This window comes from Nestor notabilis, unplaced genomic scaffold (assembly GCF_000696875.1).
Source record: "Nestor notabilis isolate BGI_N333 unplaced genomic scaffold, ASM69687v1 scaffold5963, whole genome shotgun sequence".
NCBI lineage: Eukaryota > Metazoa > Chordata > Aves > Psittaciformes > Psittacidae > Nestor > Nestor notabilis.
The window spans coordinates 34,992-50,953 of record NW_009922304.1 but is presented as its reverse complement, the minus strand read 5'-3'; the positions used below and the strand labels follow the sequence as shown (position 1 = coordinate 50,953).

Below are 15,962 nucleotides of genomic sequence, written 5' to 3'. Positions count from 1 at the left end.
CCACGTCTAAATAAAAACATTCTTCAATCTTGAGCATTGTCACCTTTATCTTGTTTTAGGGCAACTGCTGTGGGAGGGTATTGTAACATGGTTAAGAGAATAGGCCATCTTTGTTTTCCAAGAGAAAAATAAAACAAATTATTTCAGTTTTACTTGAGGGGGAGAGAATCTTGTCTTTCTCCCTCTTCAAAACCAATTAAGTTTTTAAAACTCCTAATGCATTCTCCTTTCCATAGATTGAGAGAGCCTGAGGCTGTACTTAATGCACTTACAATGTAAGTACAGCTGCTATCGTTCTCTACTAAAGCAGTTCTTGGCTCTAACACCCTAAATTTTTCCACATATAGGAGGAAATAAAAAAATAAATTAAATTCTTTTATTTATGCTAATGAAACCAAGATTAAATTTACTGTAACCCTTCTAGTGAACACTCCAATGGCATTAGAATACTTTTATTTAAAGCATTCCAACCTTTGGAAGAGACAAAAAAACACTCAAAAGCAAGGAAATAAAAACAGTAAGAGAGATTTGCAACATGAAGAAAGCAATGTGTGCTCAATTTAAAGTACATGAGAGAAACTTTACTTTTACAGTTGGCATATCCCCATGACCTGATGCAATGCCCTAGCATTGAAAATGCAGCTCTTTCCTTTTACCAGAGAGTGTTCAATCCTTTCTCCTGAAACCAATATGGTGCAGGACACGAGTGACCACCGCTGTATGAGCAGTTAATAAAAACATTTACACAAATAAAGGTAGTTTCTGGAACTCAAGAAGCAAACGAAAGCATAATTAAATAGACACACTGATCACACTTGGGCCCATACATTGCTGCCTTCTTTGCCTACAACTCCAACTGATAACAATGGGAGTATTGCAGACTGGCAGGACATCGCATTTGGATTGCGGCAAACAGTGGATCCCGGGGGTGTGGTCGTATCATTGTGGCAAGTGCTTCTTCATGTACATCGTACAGTGCAACCTAGTGTCGTATCAGCCTTCTAGAGTCAAGTGACTAATATCACATCGTCTCATTCACTTTAAAGAAACATCCCTTCTTGGAAGTGATAAATCATCTATAAACTTTAGATACTTCCCACCATCCCCACATCAGAGGTAACATTAGAGGTAACAAAATATTGCAACCCATCAGGTTTTCTTCAGTTTCGTATGATCAATACCAGAATGTCATGTCAAAACCAAAAATAGTTATGAACGAACAACACTCACCTAAACTCTAAGTACAGGACAAGGTGCTTTTTCTGATTTCATATTGTTGTGTTCTACTCCACCAGGTGGAAAACATTAATCTTTTTTCCTCCTTTCTATCTCAGTTTTTCACAACTGAACATTAGTCTTTGAGCATGAGTTTGGGTCCACCCTTCTCGTAAAGCATGATCATTTCACACAGAAATCACACTAGCAAGTATTTTTTGGTAACAGAAATAAAAGACTGCCAAAATCAATGGGCTAAGGGACACGATTTGTTATAAATTTATTTAATCTTCAGTATTTCAGCTTGCACCTTTGCTTCAGCACTTTAAAATAAAATGTTTCAACTATGACAGTAACTGCCTAATTTACATTGCGTCCCAGTCAATGTTCTTAAAAGAAGCTTGTATTAATCCCACTAAACCATGTTGTGTTTGGTGTTGCATATGACTAGTTCCAATTTTTTTTTCCAGAATTAACAGTGTCAAGTTTTTACAAAATTGTTGAGCTTACAACATTTGTGTGCGCAGACCCAGGAATACAAACCGTGACCTGATAATCCTGAAACAGTCAGTAGTCTAGGAGGGAATTCTTTTTTACCTCTTTTCTGTGCCTGAAAACAAGAAAACTGCAAATCCTACTGTATATTTAAATGGCAGGAAGAAAAATATACAAGCTTGTATTTATACTGTATTTCTATCAATGGCAACAGGTCATAAATTCATGTTTGCAACTATCACAAAGACTCATGAACACCGATTCAGTTTTATACTGTAAATACTGCTGGATTGATGGTTTAGGATTATCAATTCACTGTTGTCATATGTCTATAACAGTTCAAAAGCATCCTGGAGAAAAATCCTGAAACACATACCTTTCGGTATATAATAATGCAACTGCATTAGCTAAATATATACTGTACATAAGTCTTATCAGCAGTTTACCTACCAAAGATGTAAGATTCCACTTTCAAATACAAAGCAGATAGCCAATAATGTATACTTATAATACAGCCCTCTTTTTTGTTTTTGTATTTTTTTTCTTTCGTTTTAAACAATTTGGTCACAATGCACCTTTGATATAAAAGCATTTTAAACTTTATTATTAATACTCAGAACATTAGGATTTCCAGAATTTTTTTCAGTAGCATTTGTAGAACCACTTTTGGTAACAAATACAGTAGTTAGGAATGAGCATCCAGATGAGAATGCAGAAGTATATTACCCAGAATCCTTTCCAGCTAAGACCATAGGGCTGGTACTGTGATGAATAATAGTACTAGAACCACAAAAACACTATAGTATGTTTCTTAGAGGCTACATCCTCTTTTGCTGGAACACTTTATAAATACATATTAAAAAGTAAGGCAACAACTCCAAACAGTCCAAACTGCTATCTCAACTCAATTTCCAATTAGATCCATGACCACTGGAGACTAATTTCATGCTCACGCTGTTTAGCATTTGTCTTTATTCTTTCAAAATGGTCCAATAAAAACATACTGTAATAATTTAGCAATTAGTATTTCTAAAACAATTCCGGTATGCGTGTCCAATGCCACATCACTAATACTGGTTAGGTACTGAAGTCCAGGGTGTTACCACTGACCGTTTTTAAAGGATTGTGGACACTAATTTGGATCTGCAATAAATCGGTGCACAAATCCAAAGCTCCCTTGCCTACTATGTTTATCACCTACTTGTTTTTTTAACTCCTAATGTTCAAATTAAGGAAGCACCAGAGACAGCCTGGTACTAAAAAAAATGCTCACACCAGTAAACAAAACTTTTATTCAGGACCTATGTTTTTCATGGCCCTGATCTGAATGGACATTCAACTTATGAAGATGTGCAAAAGGAAAAAAAAAGTCAAATTACAGTAAAGTTATCCAGAGAAGGAGGATGTTACACAAACTCATAAGGAAATGACAGTCTTTTTTCTCTTTTACTATAAATACACTTAACAGTTTAGCAGAAAGACAAGCTAAATTTTAAGATTGTTCACATTTGAAAGTTGTATTATACTCTCTGCTAACGATAAATAAGGAACAGGTCCTGACAATGGAATTTGACATCGCAATTTTCATCAACAGATCTTTGAAGACTGGTTTTAAAGAAGGGTTAAAACAATGACTATGTTTGCAAAGTTCTGAGAAGTCCATCTGCTGTCCAAACTTTGGATTAAAGTCCTTATTTTTTTCCTTTACTTAGAGACAGGTATATACAGTGCTGTTGTAATAATGAAACAAATGTGAAATCTACTGTAAAGTTGCACAATACAGAAAACTGTTGCTCCATCTTCTACTACATAAATGTGTGACTCCACAGGTTAATAATGCTGTTTTGTTTTTTTTTGTTAAGTTGGAATTATTCCATCACGTCTAAGACCTCTCTTTAATTCCAAATCCTCCAGTTTTTTCCACAGTTCTTCACGTTCTTTCTCTTTCTTCTTCTCACTGACAGATGAAATAAAAAAAAAAAGTTAGCAGGATAGAATACTGTAGAATATTTATGTTAAATACATATATAGCTGACACCAATTAGCAGCACTAATTTTGTTGAACACAACTGCAATTTTCCTAACACGTATTTAATTTTTTAAAAAATATTGTTACCTACATAAATATCACTGAACAAAGCAGTACAAAAAGAACATAAAACATAAGCTGACGGAAGTGACAGTATGTGCTGACACTAGTTTGCAATGCAGAAGAAAAAAAATGGGCTTTTATTATGGAGTATTTTTAAAATATTTGATATATTATGGAACAAAGATATCATGATTATAAAAATTAACATTTCAGGACTGGCTTGCATTTAGTTATTTTCAAGATACCTTTAAGAAAGGTATTTTTTAATCTTATAAATAGCAGCCACTTTCTAGAACAAGTATTTCCTTATTCTTTTAGAATCACTGTTCTAACTTACATTGACTGGTGGCTTTCTTATCACTTAGGTAGCAGCCAAGGAAAAGTTCAAGCTACAAGATGTGGCCTTCCAGTAATTTACTCTCTTTCCTTACAAATTCCCACAAGATCTATGTAGCGTTTGCTTTAACAACAGACTTTAACAACTAACCTAACATTTACTTCACCTGCATTATTTACTTTCTGAACTTCCTGTCTCTGCCATGGCCTACTTTGAATAAATCTCCTTGATACTGCAAGGTACAAAATTCTTTCAATTTCTACTACATCACCTTGTAGGTTCAGGTGAAATGGAAATCTTAACAATTACAGACAGATTCTCTGACAGTCACATTAAAGAATTTTTGAAAAAAAATTTCAGTGGATTAGAAACATTCCTACACACCTTAATTCAGCCAAAACGCCAATATCTGGCTCATTTATCTGAAATTTTAATATCCCAAGTTTATTTTAAACATATAAAAATGTAATCAACTTTCAGCTAAATCCTGAAGAATGTTAAAGGGTAAAAGAAAAACAAACAAACAAGTCCACAGTCACTAAAAAGTATTTCAAATTAAATATAAGAATAAGTGAAATAGCCTGATATTTTCAGACTACTTACCAATATTTATCTTCTAATCATATGCCTGTTTACCTAAAAGACTGTTAGAGGACGATCACCTTATTTAACTTACCTATTTGACCTATCAAAGTCATTAATATCTAACATATTTCTCCTCAAGCTTTAAGTGGTACCAAAGTTACCCTTTTGAAATTCAGTTCTATTAAGATGCTGAAGATTTTCTGTAAACATTAAGGCTTTACATGTTTTAAAATGCTAAGTAGCAAATAAAAATTATTAAATAGTTAGCATCAGCCTTGATAGGAACTACAGCATCAGCAGGTGCAAGGAAACTTCTTTGTGCAGTTCAGACAGTAAGCCTCACTCATTATCCAGACATGGGTCATACTGGTAAGTGTCTGGACCTGTTGAGGGCAGAGTTCCTCATCTTAAGGAGCAAAGTGAAATCTCAAATTGATTTAAGTCACTGAGTTCCCTCAGTGAATGGGTGGATTAGATGACCAGTCCTAAGATTCTCTGCCTTTTCTGCTAGAAAACCACACAGCATTGTCTCAACTGCACTAACAGACTGAGCCTTATTTATCCATAACTATCTGGAATTGATCTGGCATCTTAGCTCAACTACATATCCAAGTCTCTAAAATTAAAATAATGTATTAATGAACTAACCTGTTAAGTGTAGATTTGTGTGTGCATAAAACTTTGTATTTTACAAAAACGAAGCAGAACAAAAGGACACTGTGACTCTGGTCACACAATTCAAAAAACACATCCTCCCAAGACTTTAGAGACAATGCTAACTAACAAGTTTAGATGGCATACAGTACCCTTTGCTTTGCTTGGAGAACCCTGAGTCATAAAAAAGTATGACTTAAATAAAGTTGCAAACTGTTCAGAGTTCCTGAAGTTTCCTCTTTTTTTTCACCTGACACTTTGGATAAGCTGAAACTTTTGAAAAAAGATGCTGCTCTTTAATTGGAAAATTAAGATTAAGGAAAACAGGAGAAAAGACAAAAAGCATTTTACCAGGGTAGAACTAATGTATGTATGATTGGTGTATCTAATGGATCCTGCATGGTAGAAGACTCAGATATAGCAAGACCCATGAATAAGAAATGAAACGGTTGAGAGACACCTTTTTTCTTTAAGACTGTATCTAGCCTATGGACTATAGTTTGGAAAATCAAATCTTAGGGTGTTCCCCTCATGTCTCCAAACCTCAGTGTAACTTTTTTTAAAGTCTTTAAGCAAAGTGTTAGCTTTAAACCCTTGTTTTTCTTTTACTATTGAAGATCTTGATATACTTAAGTCTTTTGGAATGTGGAGTCAAAAGGAATTCCATGAGGAATGTAATTCCCAAGCAATGCAATGGATACTGTATTTCATAAGGGATAAAGAATAACCTGCGTATGATATTATCTTGCATCTTCCAAGGAGAAGGCTGAAGAGCATGCAAGGGGAAAAATGAGGCACTGTGTCTATTATGTATGAGATTATGCAATTGCACCTGAGCGTAAGGGAAAAACTAGAGAGCAGCCCTTATGCACAGCTGAAAAAAAGCTTTAAAAAGTTACCGCTGACGATCTGACTTGTAAGTGGCTGTCAGCTCATCAAACATGGTGCTGTTCATTTCCATGAATGCCTTCAACACATTGTAGACTAAAGCCACAATAGCCCTATGAAACATTAAGAAAGAAAAAAGGAGTCTATTAGTTTCAGATGAAATCAAATGTGAAATAAAGGTGTCTTCTCTTACCAGCATTGCCACAACCAATTCTGCTCTTGTAAGTACGATAATGTAAATTCTTTGATTTCAGTGAAACTACTTTTGATTAACATATTTAAAGGTGAGAATCAGCTTTCTTGTCTCTACTGACTATTTAAATGGAGCAACCCAAAACTCTAAGGTAAAAGGTAACAACAGAAAGCTATTACATATAACTACAGACTCTTTTTTTTTTTCAATTCTGAATTCATCTCCAGGGATTCAAATCATCAATGCTGGCAGAAAGAATAGAATTTAAACATGAAATGGGAGTGATTCATATTTCCTTATGATTTTTCTATGAAGCTGAACATTCAGTGCCTCTATGCAAAATAAAGCTGTATTTCAAGCGTGATTTCCTTGTACTCAGACATTTCATATTCATTTTGACTTCGATACTGCAAAAAAGTCTTTAAAAGAAACCCCACAGATCCTTGCAGTACCTGTGTAAAACTGTGTGTTTATATATAAATACATATATATAAATGATCTTTTTCATATATATATAAAATATATATATCTATATATCTTTCTCTAGATAACCTCTGCCTACTTACATATTGCTGTTACTGACCTTACCCAAGAGCCAGTACACCACTGCTTATTTGAATTCAAGTTGCTTAATTGCATAAAACATAACAGGCATGATCTGTTCATACAAGAAGAAATGATGTGTAATCATAATTTCACAAAGGCTTCAAAGGCATTCTGTCCCACAAAGGTTCTAAAAAGGTAGATACATTTTACGCTTTTATACTGTTTGACTGGATAACTAACCTAAAATATGCTAGACTTTGGAAAGTAAGATGGATCTGCCAATCATCTGATTATTTAGGGGTCAAAAGTTCTTTTTGGCAGAGTTGAAGATAAAGAAACAACAAAGCAACTGAAAAGGGAGAAGGGAAAGAAACAAAGCTAAAACCATCTTGAAGAATTTAGCATAGATTATCAGTCAAGAGATTATAGTTCCTGATCCACTACTATGGTGGTTATATTCAGACACGGGTCTGCTTAAGAAAGAGCTTAGAAGACAGTGAATCACCATTACAGGTACCAGGAACCTTTGGGACTAACCTATACGGCAGGCAAATTCTGTGCCATTTCCCTTGCACCCATGTCTATCATTCACTTCCTTCAATAAACTTTTTTGTTACCTACATTTAGAAATGATCTTACAAATACAGAAGTTCTTTAAATACCTTCTTTATTTTACATGTATCTTAACCTGACTTGTGTGTCAAAGGCACAAAATTCCTGCAGGTATGAAAATTCTGCAAACTGGGATAACTGGAATATTCTCATTACCAGAAGCATCCCAGTGCACAGTATAAATGGTTGGGCAGGAGTACACGCAGGCTGGAGACTGGTAATTCAGTAATGCCATGAAAAGTGTCTTTTTGTGACCAGCATTATTTAAAGCTTTCCAGTAGCACTAGATTCATCATTCATTCTGACAAACTTGAGCGTTTGGCTATGTACAGAACAAAAAGACTTATTCTTGAAAAGATGAAATACTTTACAAACACTTTACAGCAAGGTCTTAAAGCAACTGGGACTTGAAGATAGCACAGCTCATTAAAAATACTGGGTTTATTAAATGGTAAACCATTATGGCTTCAAAAAACTTTTCAACTATAGAACAGATGGCATCCAAGCGTAATAGTATTTTTCATTAAAACACTTTATACTGGGTCATTCAGTTAAAAAAAAAATGCCAAATTAACAGGATCTCAATATGAAGCAACTGCTCTATTACTGTGTGTAATAGGGACCACCTGTGTTTAAATCAATTTAGAAAAAATGAACCCAGCCTATATGGCTTGTCTATATGCTGAATATGCTGATGTCTATATGCTTCATAAGATGTTTAGAAAAATGCCAGTACCAGAGGTCTACCGGAGGTATCAGTATCATCCATGATACAGCCACAAAGCTTTATTAATGCCAAGCAACATTCTTCTAGACAATTTACAATCAGGTTTAAGATGTTAACCAGTTTATAAAAAACTGTGTAGGTGAAATGCGTGATGAGCAACACTTCTTCAATAACAACGTAACATCTGATTGCTTTTTCCAACTTGTGACAAAGTCTATTTTTATCTTACAAGGTACTGATTTTTGTACATATACCAGATAATTAAAAAACATTTTGAGAGAAACTCAAGTATAGACTAATTTATCCTGGCATTAACAGAATGGCACCTGTTTATGCCAGCTTTGAATCCGGATCTCTCTGATGTTCTTCAGCAGACATTCCCCAAGTTTATCAATGGCATGTCAAATGGTAAGATAAAGTGTAATGGCAAAAAACTTACGGATTCCAGTGTTCTTTAGAAATCCTATAAAGGCTGGAAAACATTATGGGAAGTATAACATTTGAATTCTCCTCTATCAAACTCATGATGTATTCATTATTCCAATAATACAGTGCTCTTTCGGCCACCTTCAAGTCAAAGGAATAAATATTAACAGGAATTCATACAGCTATAATTTCGCAATTTTCTCAAGGAAAAATAAATCACAGAGAAATTTTGTGAAGATGTTTTTAACAGGAATCATTAACTTTGGAATTAAAACTCTACTTTAATCAGTAGCATAACATGCATTAATGGAATTAAGTTTTTATCCTATAATTCAAATCCCACAGCATCCACTATCTCTTTCCCCTGAGTGATATGCTGTTACTCACTGAAGACCAGGTGCAGACAGTGCATTAATGCTACAGCTGTGGAGGGGAAGGGAGAGCAGACTGACTTCACATCGCCCCTCTCCCTCAATCCTGTGACTGCAGTCAGAAGGAAGAGAGCTGTGCTGGGATACCACGGGAATGAGAAGGAAAAGGCCCAGTAGCTGGGCTGAACAAGGGAGGAGATATCTTAAATGTGGGGAAGGTACCAATGATAATAATCACTTTGGGGAGAAGCTGGGCCGGGGGGGAAGGGTTCTGTTACGAGGGAAAACACTGATCTAAATTATGCTAAAAACAAAGGTAGTCCCAGGAAGAGATGAAAACAGACACAGCTGCCTCTGAGCCATGACAGGTCACCTAGCTTAATATGAAGACACTACAGGCCATATATCCTACCTCCTCTTCACATATGATTCAATTTAAACCCTATTCATTCCCCTCCTTTCTGTTAGGCAACATGAATGGGCTATGGGTTCTATCACCTCTAACCAGATGCCTCCTTACAGAAGGAGATAAGTAGGAAAACAAGAATGGTGCACAATACTGCATTAAAAAAGGAGCAAATACATCCTACATGGTCCATCAGACCCAAGGCCATATGGTGAGTACACATCACCTACAGCCAGAAGGGCTCGAAGTCTGCTTGGATACAGTTTAAGGCCTTATGTGGCTCAGAACAGCAAGGTCTGTACTGTAACCCCAGATACATCTAACAAGTTACTCATGGAGCTCAGAACTAAACTTCCACTGCAACATACCCTCTTCCATAGAAATCCAGAAGACAAGTATTTAAAACCATGTAAAATGAAATTATATATACATTTGGAGCAGTGTTATGTTTGAAACTGAGACAATACATTCCTATACAAACAATAACCTCTAGGACTGACCTGAAAATGAGGGCTAGAAACACACTTGGCAATTTGTTTAAACAAGGGTTCCTGGATTTTGACAAATTGTGATGGTTCAATTACATCCAAGATTTCCTCCAGCTCTCCAAGGAACATGACCTAAAGACAAGGAAGGAAGAACTGAATATAAAACCTCTGAATCATCTTGATCAGCAAAATGCTGACAACTTTCAAATCCTACTTTTTGGGAGAAATGCAAGCCACGCTAGCTCAGCAAGACCCTCCCTCAAAAACCACGATCAGCTCCACGTTTAGCAGCTTCTAGATTGAGTCTCCTAAAAGACTGAGGACTAACGTGTGCAAACGCTGTATTTAAAGCAGTCCTTTACAACAAAATTCAGAATTGCACCAGTATATCCATGCTGAAAACCTAGCCGAATACAGTCAAAGAATTTGGTCAAGACTTTAACTTTGTTAAGCAAGGAGAGTCTCTTAATTTCACTTCATTTTTGGAAGCAATGTTCAAAATAATGGTTTCACTGTGCCACAGTATCTCATTAGGGAAACTCAGATTTGCATCAAGGATTTGAAGCAAAAATACAAAGGTCTAAGTGCACCTTTTACATGCTTAGTAAGTAAATGCTAGACAACAAAATATCTTTAATCCTCCCTGGAAAAATATTATCCTCACATACAAACAATTCCAAATCTAACAGAATTTACCAATCTATCCTCAACTTCATTTTCTCCTTCTGAAACAAAAAGAAATTGTCTGCAGAAGAACCAGTGTTTGTTTTGTGAATAGAACCCATGAATATCAAACCTTTCAGAGTTAAAACTGTCCAAAAAAACCCCCAGAATTCAAGTATGGAAAATCACCTACAAGAATTAACACCAGGATCCACCACAGCATGTGCTATCTACCTGGAAATATCTGCCTGCCTGTTATATTGTAAAACAAAATAATAGTTGTGTTTTGTGAACACTAGAGTATCACTTACCTCTTTCTGACTGCAGGTTTTTGGCCAGAATTTCATTAAACCTCTAATGACCTAAATTAGAGGGGAAAAAAGTTACATTTTTTATTTTTCTTTCAACAGGGTAAGCCATTTATGATGCAAAAAAAAAAAAAAAATTATGAAAGAAATATTTACTGGTTCCGTGAGTGAAGGGTCTTTCTCCAGAAACTGTACTATGCAATACGCCAGCTGTGAAGCAGTAAAGATTTAAGAAAATGAAGTTAGAACATTTCTATAAAGAAACCACAAAGAAACAATTATTTTTAAAAGAGAGACTCAAGACAAGATGCTACACAGCTTTCTCAAATTGCACCCAATTTTAAACTGAGACGTATAGTTTGCACTGTGCAAATCCACCCAAAGATCAGTTCATAAGAAACAAGAGAACATATTACAAAAAAAATAAATTAGGGTAACAAAGTAGCATACACAATAACAATCAGAGCACCTTGGAATTCTAAATACAGTCATACAACCAATGTTTTGAAACTTCTGTTACTCTCTGAAACTGTGTCTTTTTACACATTTTATACATCAGCAAAATCATGAAAACTCTTGGCAAGATAAGCTGAGACAGGTAAAAACTGGAATAACATTTAGAACAGTACTACCTGAAAATCAGAGAAAAAGGCAACAGGTATCACTTATCAGAGGAAAAACTAAACTACGTCATGAAAGCTGAATGTATAAAAAGATACATGAGAGCATAAATACAGTATTAAGAAATCTGTGAGGGAGAATGTTAAAGATGATGCAAAAATGTGGGTATTGGTATTCAGAAAGTTGCCAGGATGAAGAAGAGCCTTGACAGCACAAAACTAAGGAAACCCAAATATCCTCTTGGGAGAGGGAATGGGAAAAGCAAACTTGTGAGAATGAGAAAGTATCAGAGAGAAATGTAAAGAGAGTTTACTAAACAAAATCCCCAAAATATTAACAATTTTTGTTATACTTTCAATTATCTAATCAGAAGCAAAATATTTATTATACAAAGCACATTAAATGAAATGGGTGAAAAAAAAATCTATCGCACTTTTTCTACATTTCAAAACTTCCCCCCAGCTTTTATGTATTAAGCAATTACATTTTCAAAGCAACCTTAAAAAAAGTATCATCCTGTATCACCCAAGTGAGCAGAAAATATTTTTATTAATTTCTACCTGTGCATGGAAGAGTGATAAACTCCTGACAGTATGTAAAGGGATCAGAACCTTCACCAGAAACTGTTTATGCTCTGCCTTAAGAGGTAAAGCAAACCCATTGATAATACTGGAAATTAGAAGAGAAATATTTGTTAGTGTTATCATCACAGGAAACATTCTTGAAGTCTGAACAAGCACTTTCTAGATTAAAATAATTTAGCAGTCAGCATCTGTTTACAAATAGCAGGCTCATGCCATTTGTAAACAGGTGCTGACTTGCATCCTGCTTTATATTAGCAGTGCAGTACATATCTAGGCAGCAATTCAGCTCTGACTTAGGAATAATCATACAAACAGCTGCACAAACTTGTTGCCAAACAGGTAAGACCTTGCCTATGTGGTCTGTAAATCCGTGTAAGCAAGATGTTCTGGAGCAATTAATTTAGAAAATTAGATTTACTTAAAATATTCACACTGTTAGTGTGCTCAAAATAATGTAATTATTTCTACAGCATGTAAGGATGAAGTGCGCAAAATTTAACACGCACATACAGAAAGTCAATCCAACACTTTTGGCTCTAACTTGCATCCAGTTACACATTCTTGGCAAAGACATGACAGAGATTTGCACATGGGCATAAAGACGAACATATGCGCACATCTGTTTTCAGAATCAGGGCTTATAGCAATACTTTTTCCAAATCTGACACGGTTCTGATGCATCCAGAAGGGAAGTTTGAGATAGGTAACAAATAAAGACTGATTTACCTTCCTAAAATTTCCAACAGTTCAGCTACGCCATTGAAGTGTTCAGTTTCATAAACAAATCTAAAAAAAGAAAAGTTAAATATAAGTAATATATTGGTTTCTTAAAATGTTCATAAGCAAAACGTACCTTCTTCCACAACTTACCGTAGAAAAATATTATTAATCTGTTTTCGGATAAATGCTCTAAGACCCAGAAACTTGCCATAAATTCTGTGCAAGACTGTTTTCAGGTAGTCTCGTTCTCGAGGGTCTTCGCTGTCAAACAGCTCCAACAGCTGTGTTTAAAGGGAAAAGAGAACTGAAGCAGTAGACATTTGACGAGTATGACACACAAACTTCTATATAAAAGAAGAATTACATGTTCATGCATGTAAAAATGCAATATCAGTAACCCAAGGTGTGGAAATACAGTATTAAAAAAATCTGTAGTTGTAACCCCACTACATCACCAAAAAACAACTCAGTTCCACGTCTGGCATAACAAAAGTTTGGCAATCTCAAACAACTAATAAACTTCTGATTAACTGGCTCCAAAATGCTGCTTTCATTCTCCTCCTCCAAATCAATAAATTCTTAGATGTTGTTGTATCTACAAATAGGACAGTTTGCCTCTTACCATACACCACTCCCTCACTCTGAAGAACTAAAAGATCCTCATTTGGTCTTATTTGTTCCCACAAAATTGTGTCAAGCTCACATTTTTCTAATTGCGTGTAATTTGTATTACGAGTTCTGAAGCCTTCCTAGTGATTGCATGGCCATCACACTGTGGAAAGGCTCAACAGTGAAGTCTACGCCAGCACTGAATCTGTGGTTACATGATCTCCACCAGTCAACACAAATCAAAGCATCAGGTGGAATTAATCCTCCTTGTTGAACATCCCACTGTCCATGTCACCGACAAAGACGTTGAACAACACAGGTCCCAACACCGACCCCTGAGGAACACCACTCGTTACTGGTCTCCAACTGGACATTGAGCCATTTACCACAACTCTTTGTGTGCAGCCATCCTGCCAGTTCTTTATCCACTGAGTGGTCCATCCATCAAATTGATGTCTCTCCAATTTAGAGACAAGGATGTTGTGCAGGACAGTGTCGAACGCTTTGCACAAGTCCAGGTAGATGACGTCAACTGCTCTGCCCCTGTCCATCAGTTCCGTAGCCCTATCATAGAAGGCCACCAAATCGGTCAGGTGAAACCATGCTAGCTGTCACCAACCACCTCATTGTTTTTCATGTGCCTCAGCATCCTTTTCAGGAGAATCTGCTGCAGGATTTTGCCAGACACAGAGGTGAGACTGACTGGTCTGTAGTTCCCCAGGTCTTCCACCTTCCCCTTCTCAAAAATGGGGGTTATATTACCCTTCTTCCAGTCACCAGGAACTTCACCTGACTGCCATGATTTTTCAAATACGATGGACAGTGGCTTAGCAACTTCATTCGCCAGCTCCTTCAGGATGGATTTCATCAGGTCCCATGGACTTGTGCATATTCAGGTTCTTAAGATGGTCTCAAAGCTGATCCTCTCCTACAGTGGGCCTAAGGTCTTCAAAAGAGAATGCCATCCGGTGTCTTTCATATATTCCGACACACTGACACCTGAAGTTGTCTCTAAGAATTAAGGTATTTTTTCAGGAATATCACCTGCAGATCCTTCTTCTATTCCCCTTGAATCCCCTCCTTAGACCTTCTTCATTCTTTTTGACATCACAGCATTGGCTATTCTGGCAGACGGTTGGGATAAGTTAGAAAATAAACTTTATTTAAAAAACAAAACCAACCAACCAAACACAAAAACTAAACACCACCCCCCTAGTGCACAGAAAAAAGGTAAGTTTAAGGTAGTAATCATAAGCAACCACTTGTTTGCATGAGAAAGAAATTAACTGTCAACCAGTACCTGTCTTGCAAGAGAAATGAAGAGTTTGACAAACAGGTCTGACAAACATATAAAATGCTGTCAGAAAATTATTACAGAAATGGTAGAAAACAATACTATCTTGGATTCACAAATGGATACATTATAAATACCTATTATAAGTACATATGTCAGTGTATGTATACTACCTGTTCTCTGTTAAACTGCTACACAACTTTGAGCAGGTAAAAATGGAAAGGAAAAAAAAAAAAGAAAAAAAGAGAGAGACAGAAAAATATCATTAAAATTTGTTAAGGTGTCTGGCATTTTGCTTTCTAATATCCAGGTTTAGGACTGATGTACGTATTCTTCCACACAGTTTTGGATTTTTCTGTAGCTTGTAATGAGATCCCACTATCTTTTCCTTGCAGCAAGAATCTGTGGTGGGAATTTCATGAGGTATGTCAGCTGCCTCCAGAAGTTATAAACACATTGCTTTGCTCAATTAGTTCTACAGTTAAATAAATAAACAGTCACCTCATCCTTCCCCAAACAGTAAATTTCACCCAGCAAACAGCTGGAAACACTTAAGTTTTTAATTTTCTTATTGGCCTGCTTTTAGAAGCAAAGTATTTATATTTCCAGTTCTCTTACACAGATCCTTTATGGAAACATTGCTGAACTAAGACTCAGTCTCTCATTTAAAGACAGACAATTATTTTGATATGCTAAATTTGTTACCAGGTTTCAACAATAAATTCTTGTTTTTACGGATAAGCTGCAAGACTTCCATAATTTACGTGACTGTTCTGACACTAAGCATACGTAGAGAAGGGAAATAAATTTTCCAAAATAGCAACCTACATAACACAGACACTTGTGGATATATTAGAACAGTATGTCTCTTAGCAACCACTGCCAACCATTTCAGACTGTATATACACAGGCTTTGGAAAAGAACAGTTACATTGTTACATACAGCATTTTATCAAAACATACAGCTGAAATCCAGAAACACATCCATATTAAAAAAAAAAAAAAATAAGGCAAAAAACAAGCAAATAAGAAAAAGCCTCAAAAATGCCCATTAAAAAAAACTCTATCTTTTTTTTATATAGCCATTCTCATTGCTGATTTCAGACTGTCGACACTTGCGTTGTCACT

General features: G+C 35.8%; 1 protein-coding gene across 1 annotated transcript in view; it reads right to left on the bottom strand.

Moving 5' to 3' along the window:
• Nucleotides 1-2,286: 2,286 nt before the first annotated feature.
• Nucleotides 2,287-15,962, bottom strand: part of PPP2R5E (protein phosphatase 2, regulatory subunit B', epsilon isoform) — a 30,426-nt gene continuing 16,750 nt past the window's right edge. The window contains exons 4-12 of the mRNA XM_010011552.1: nt 13,082-13,212; nt 12,938-12,997; nt 12,188-12,296; nt 11,163-11,216; nt 11,010-11,060; nt 10,048-10,167; nt 8,784-8,911; nt 6,278-6,379; nt 2,287-3,667 (exon numbers count right to left, since the gene is read on the bottom strand). Of these exons, the coding sequence (XP_010009854.1) occupies nt 3,568-3,667; nt 6,278-6,379; nt 8,784-8,911; nt 10,048-10,167; nt 11,010-11,060; nt 11,163-11,216; nt 12,188-12,296; nt 12,938-12,997; nt 13,082-13,212 (855 nt within the window). The 3' untranslated portion in view covers nt 2,287-3,567. The remainder of the gene's footprint in view (nt 3,668-6,277; nt 6,380-8,783; nt 8,912-10,047; nt 10,168-11,009; nt 11,061-11,162; nt 11,217-12,187; nt 12,297-12,937; nt 12,998-13,081; nt 13,213-15,962) is intronic.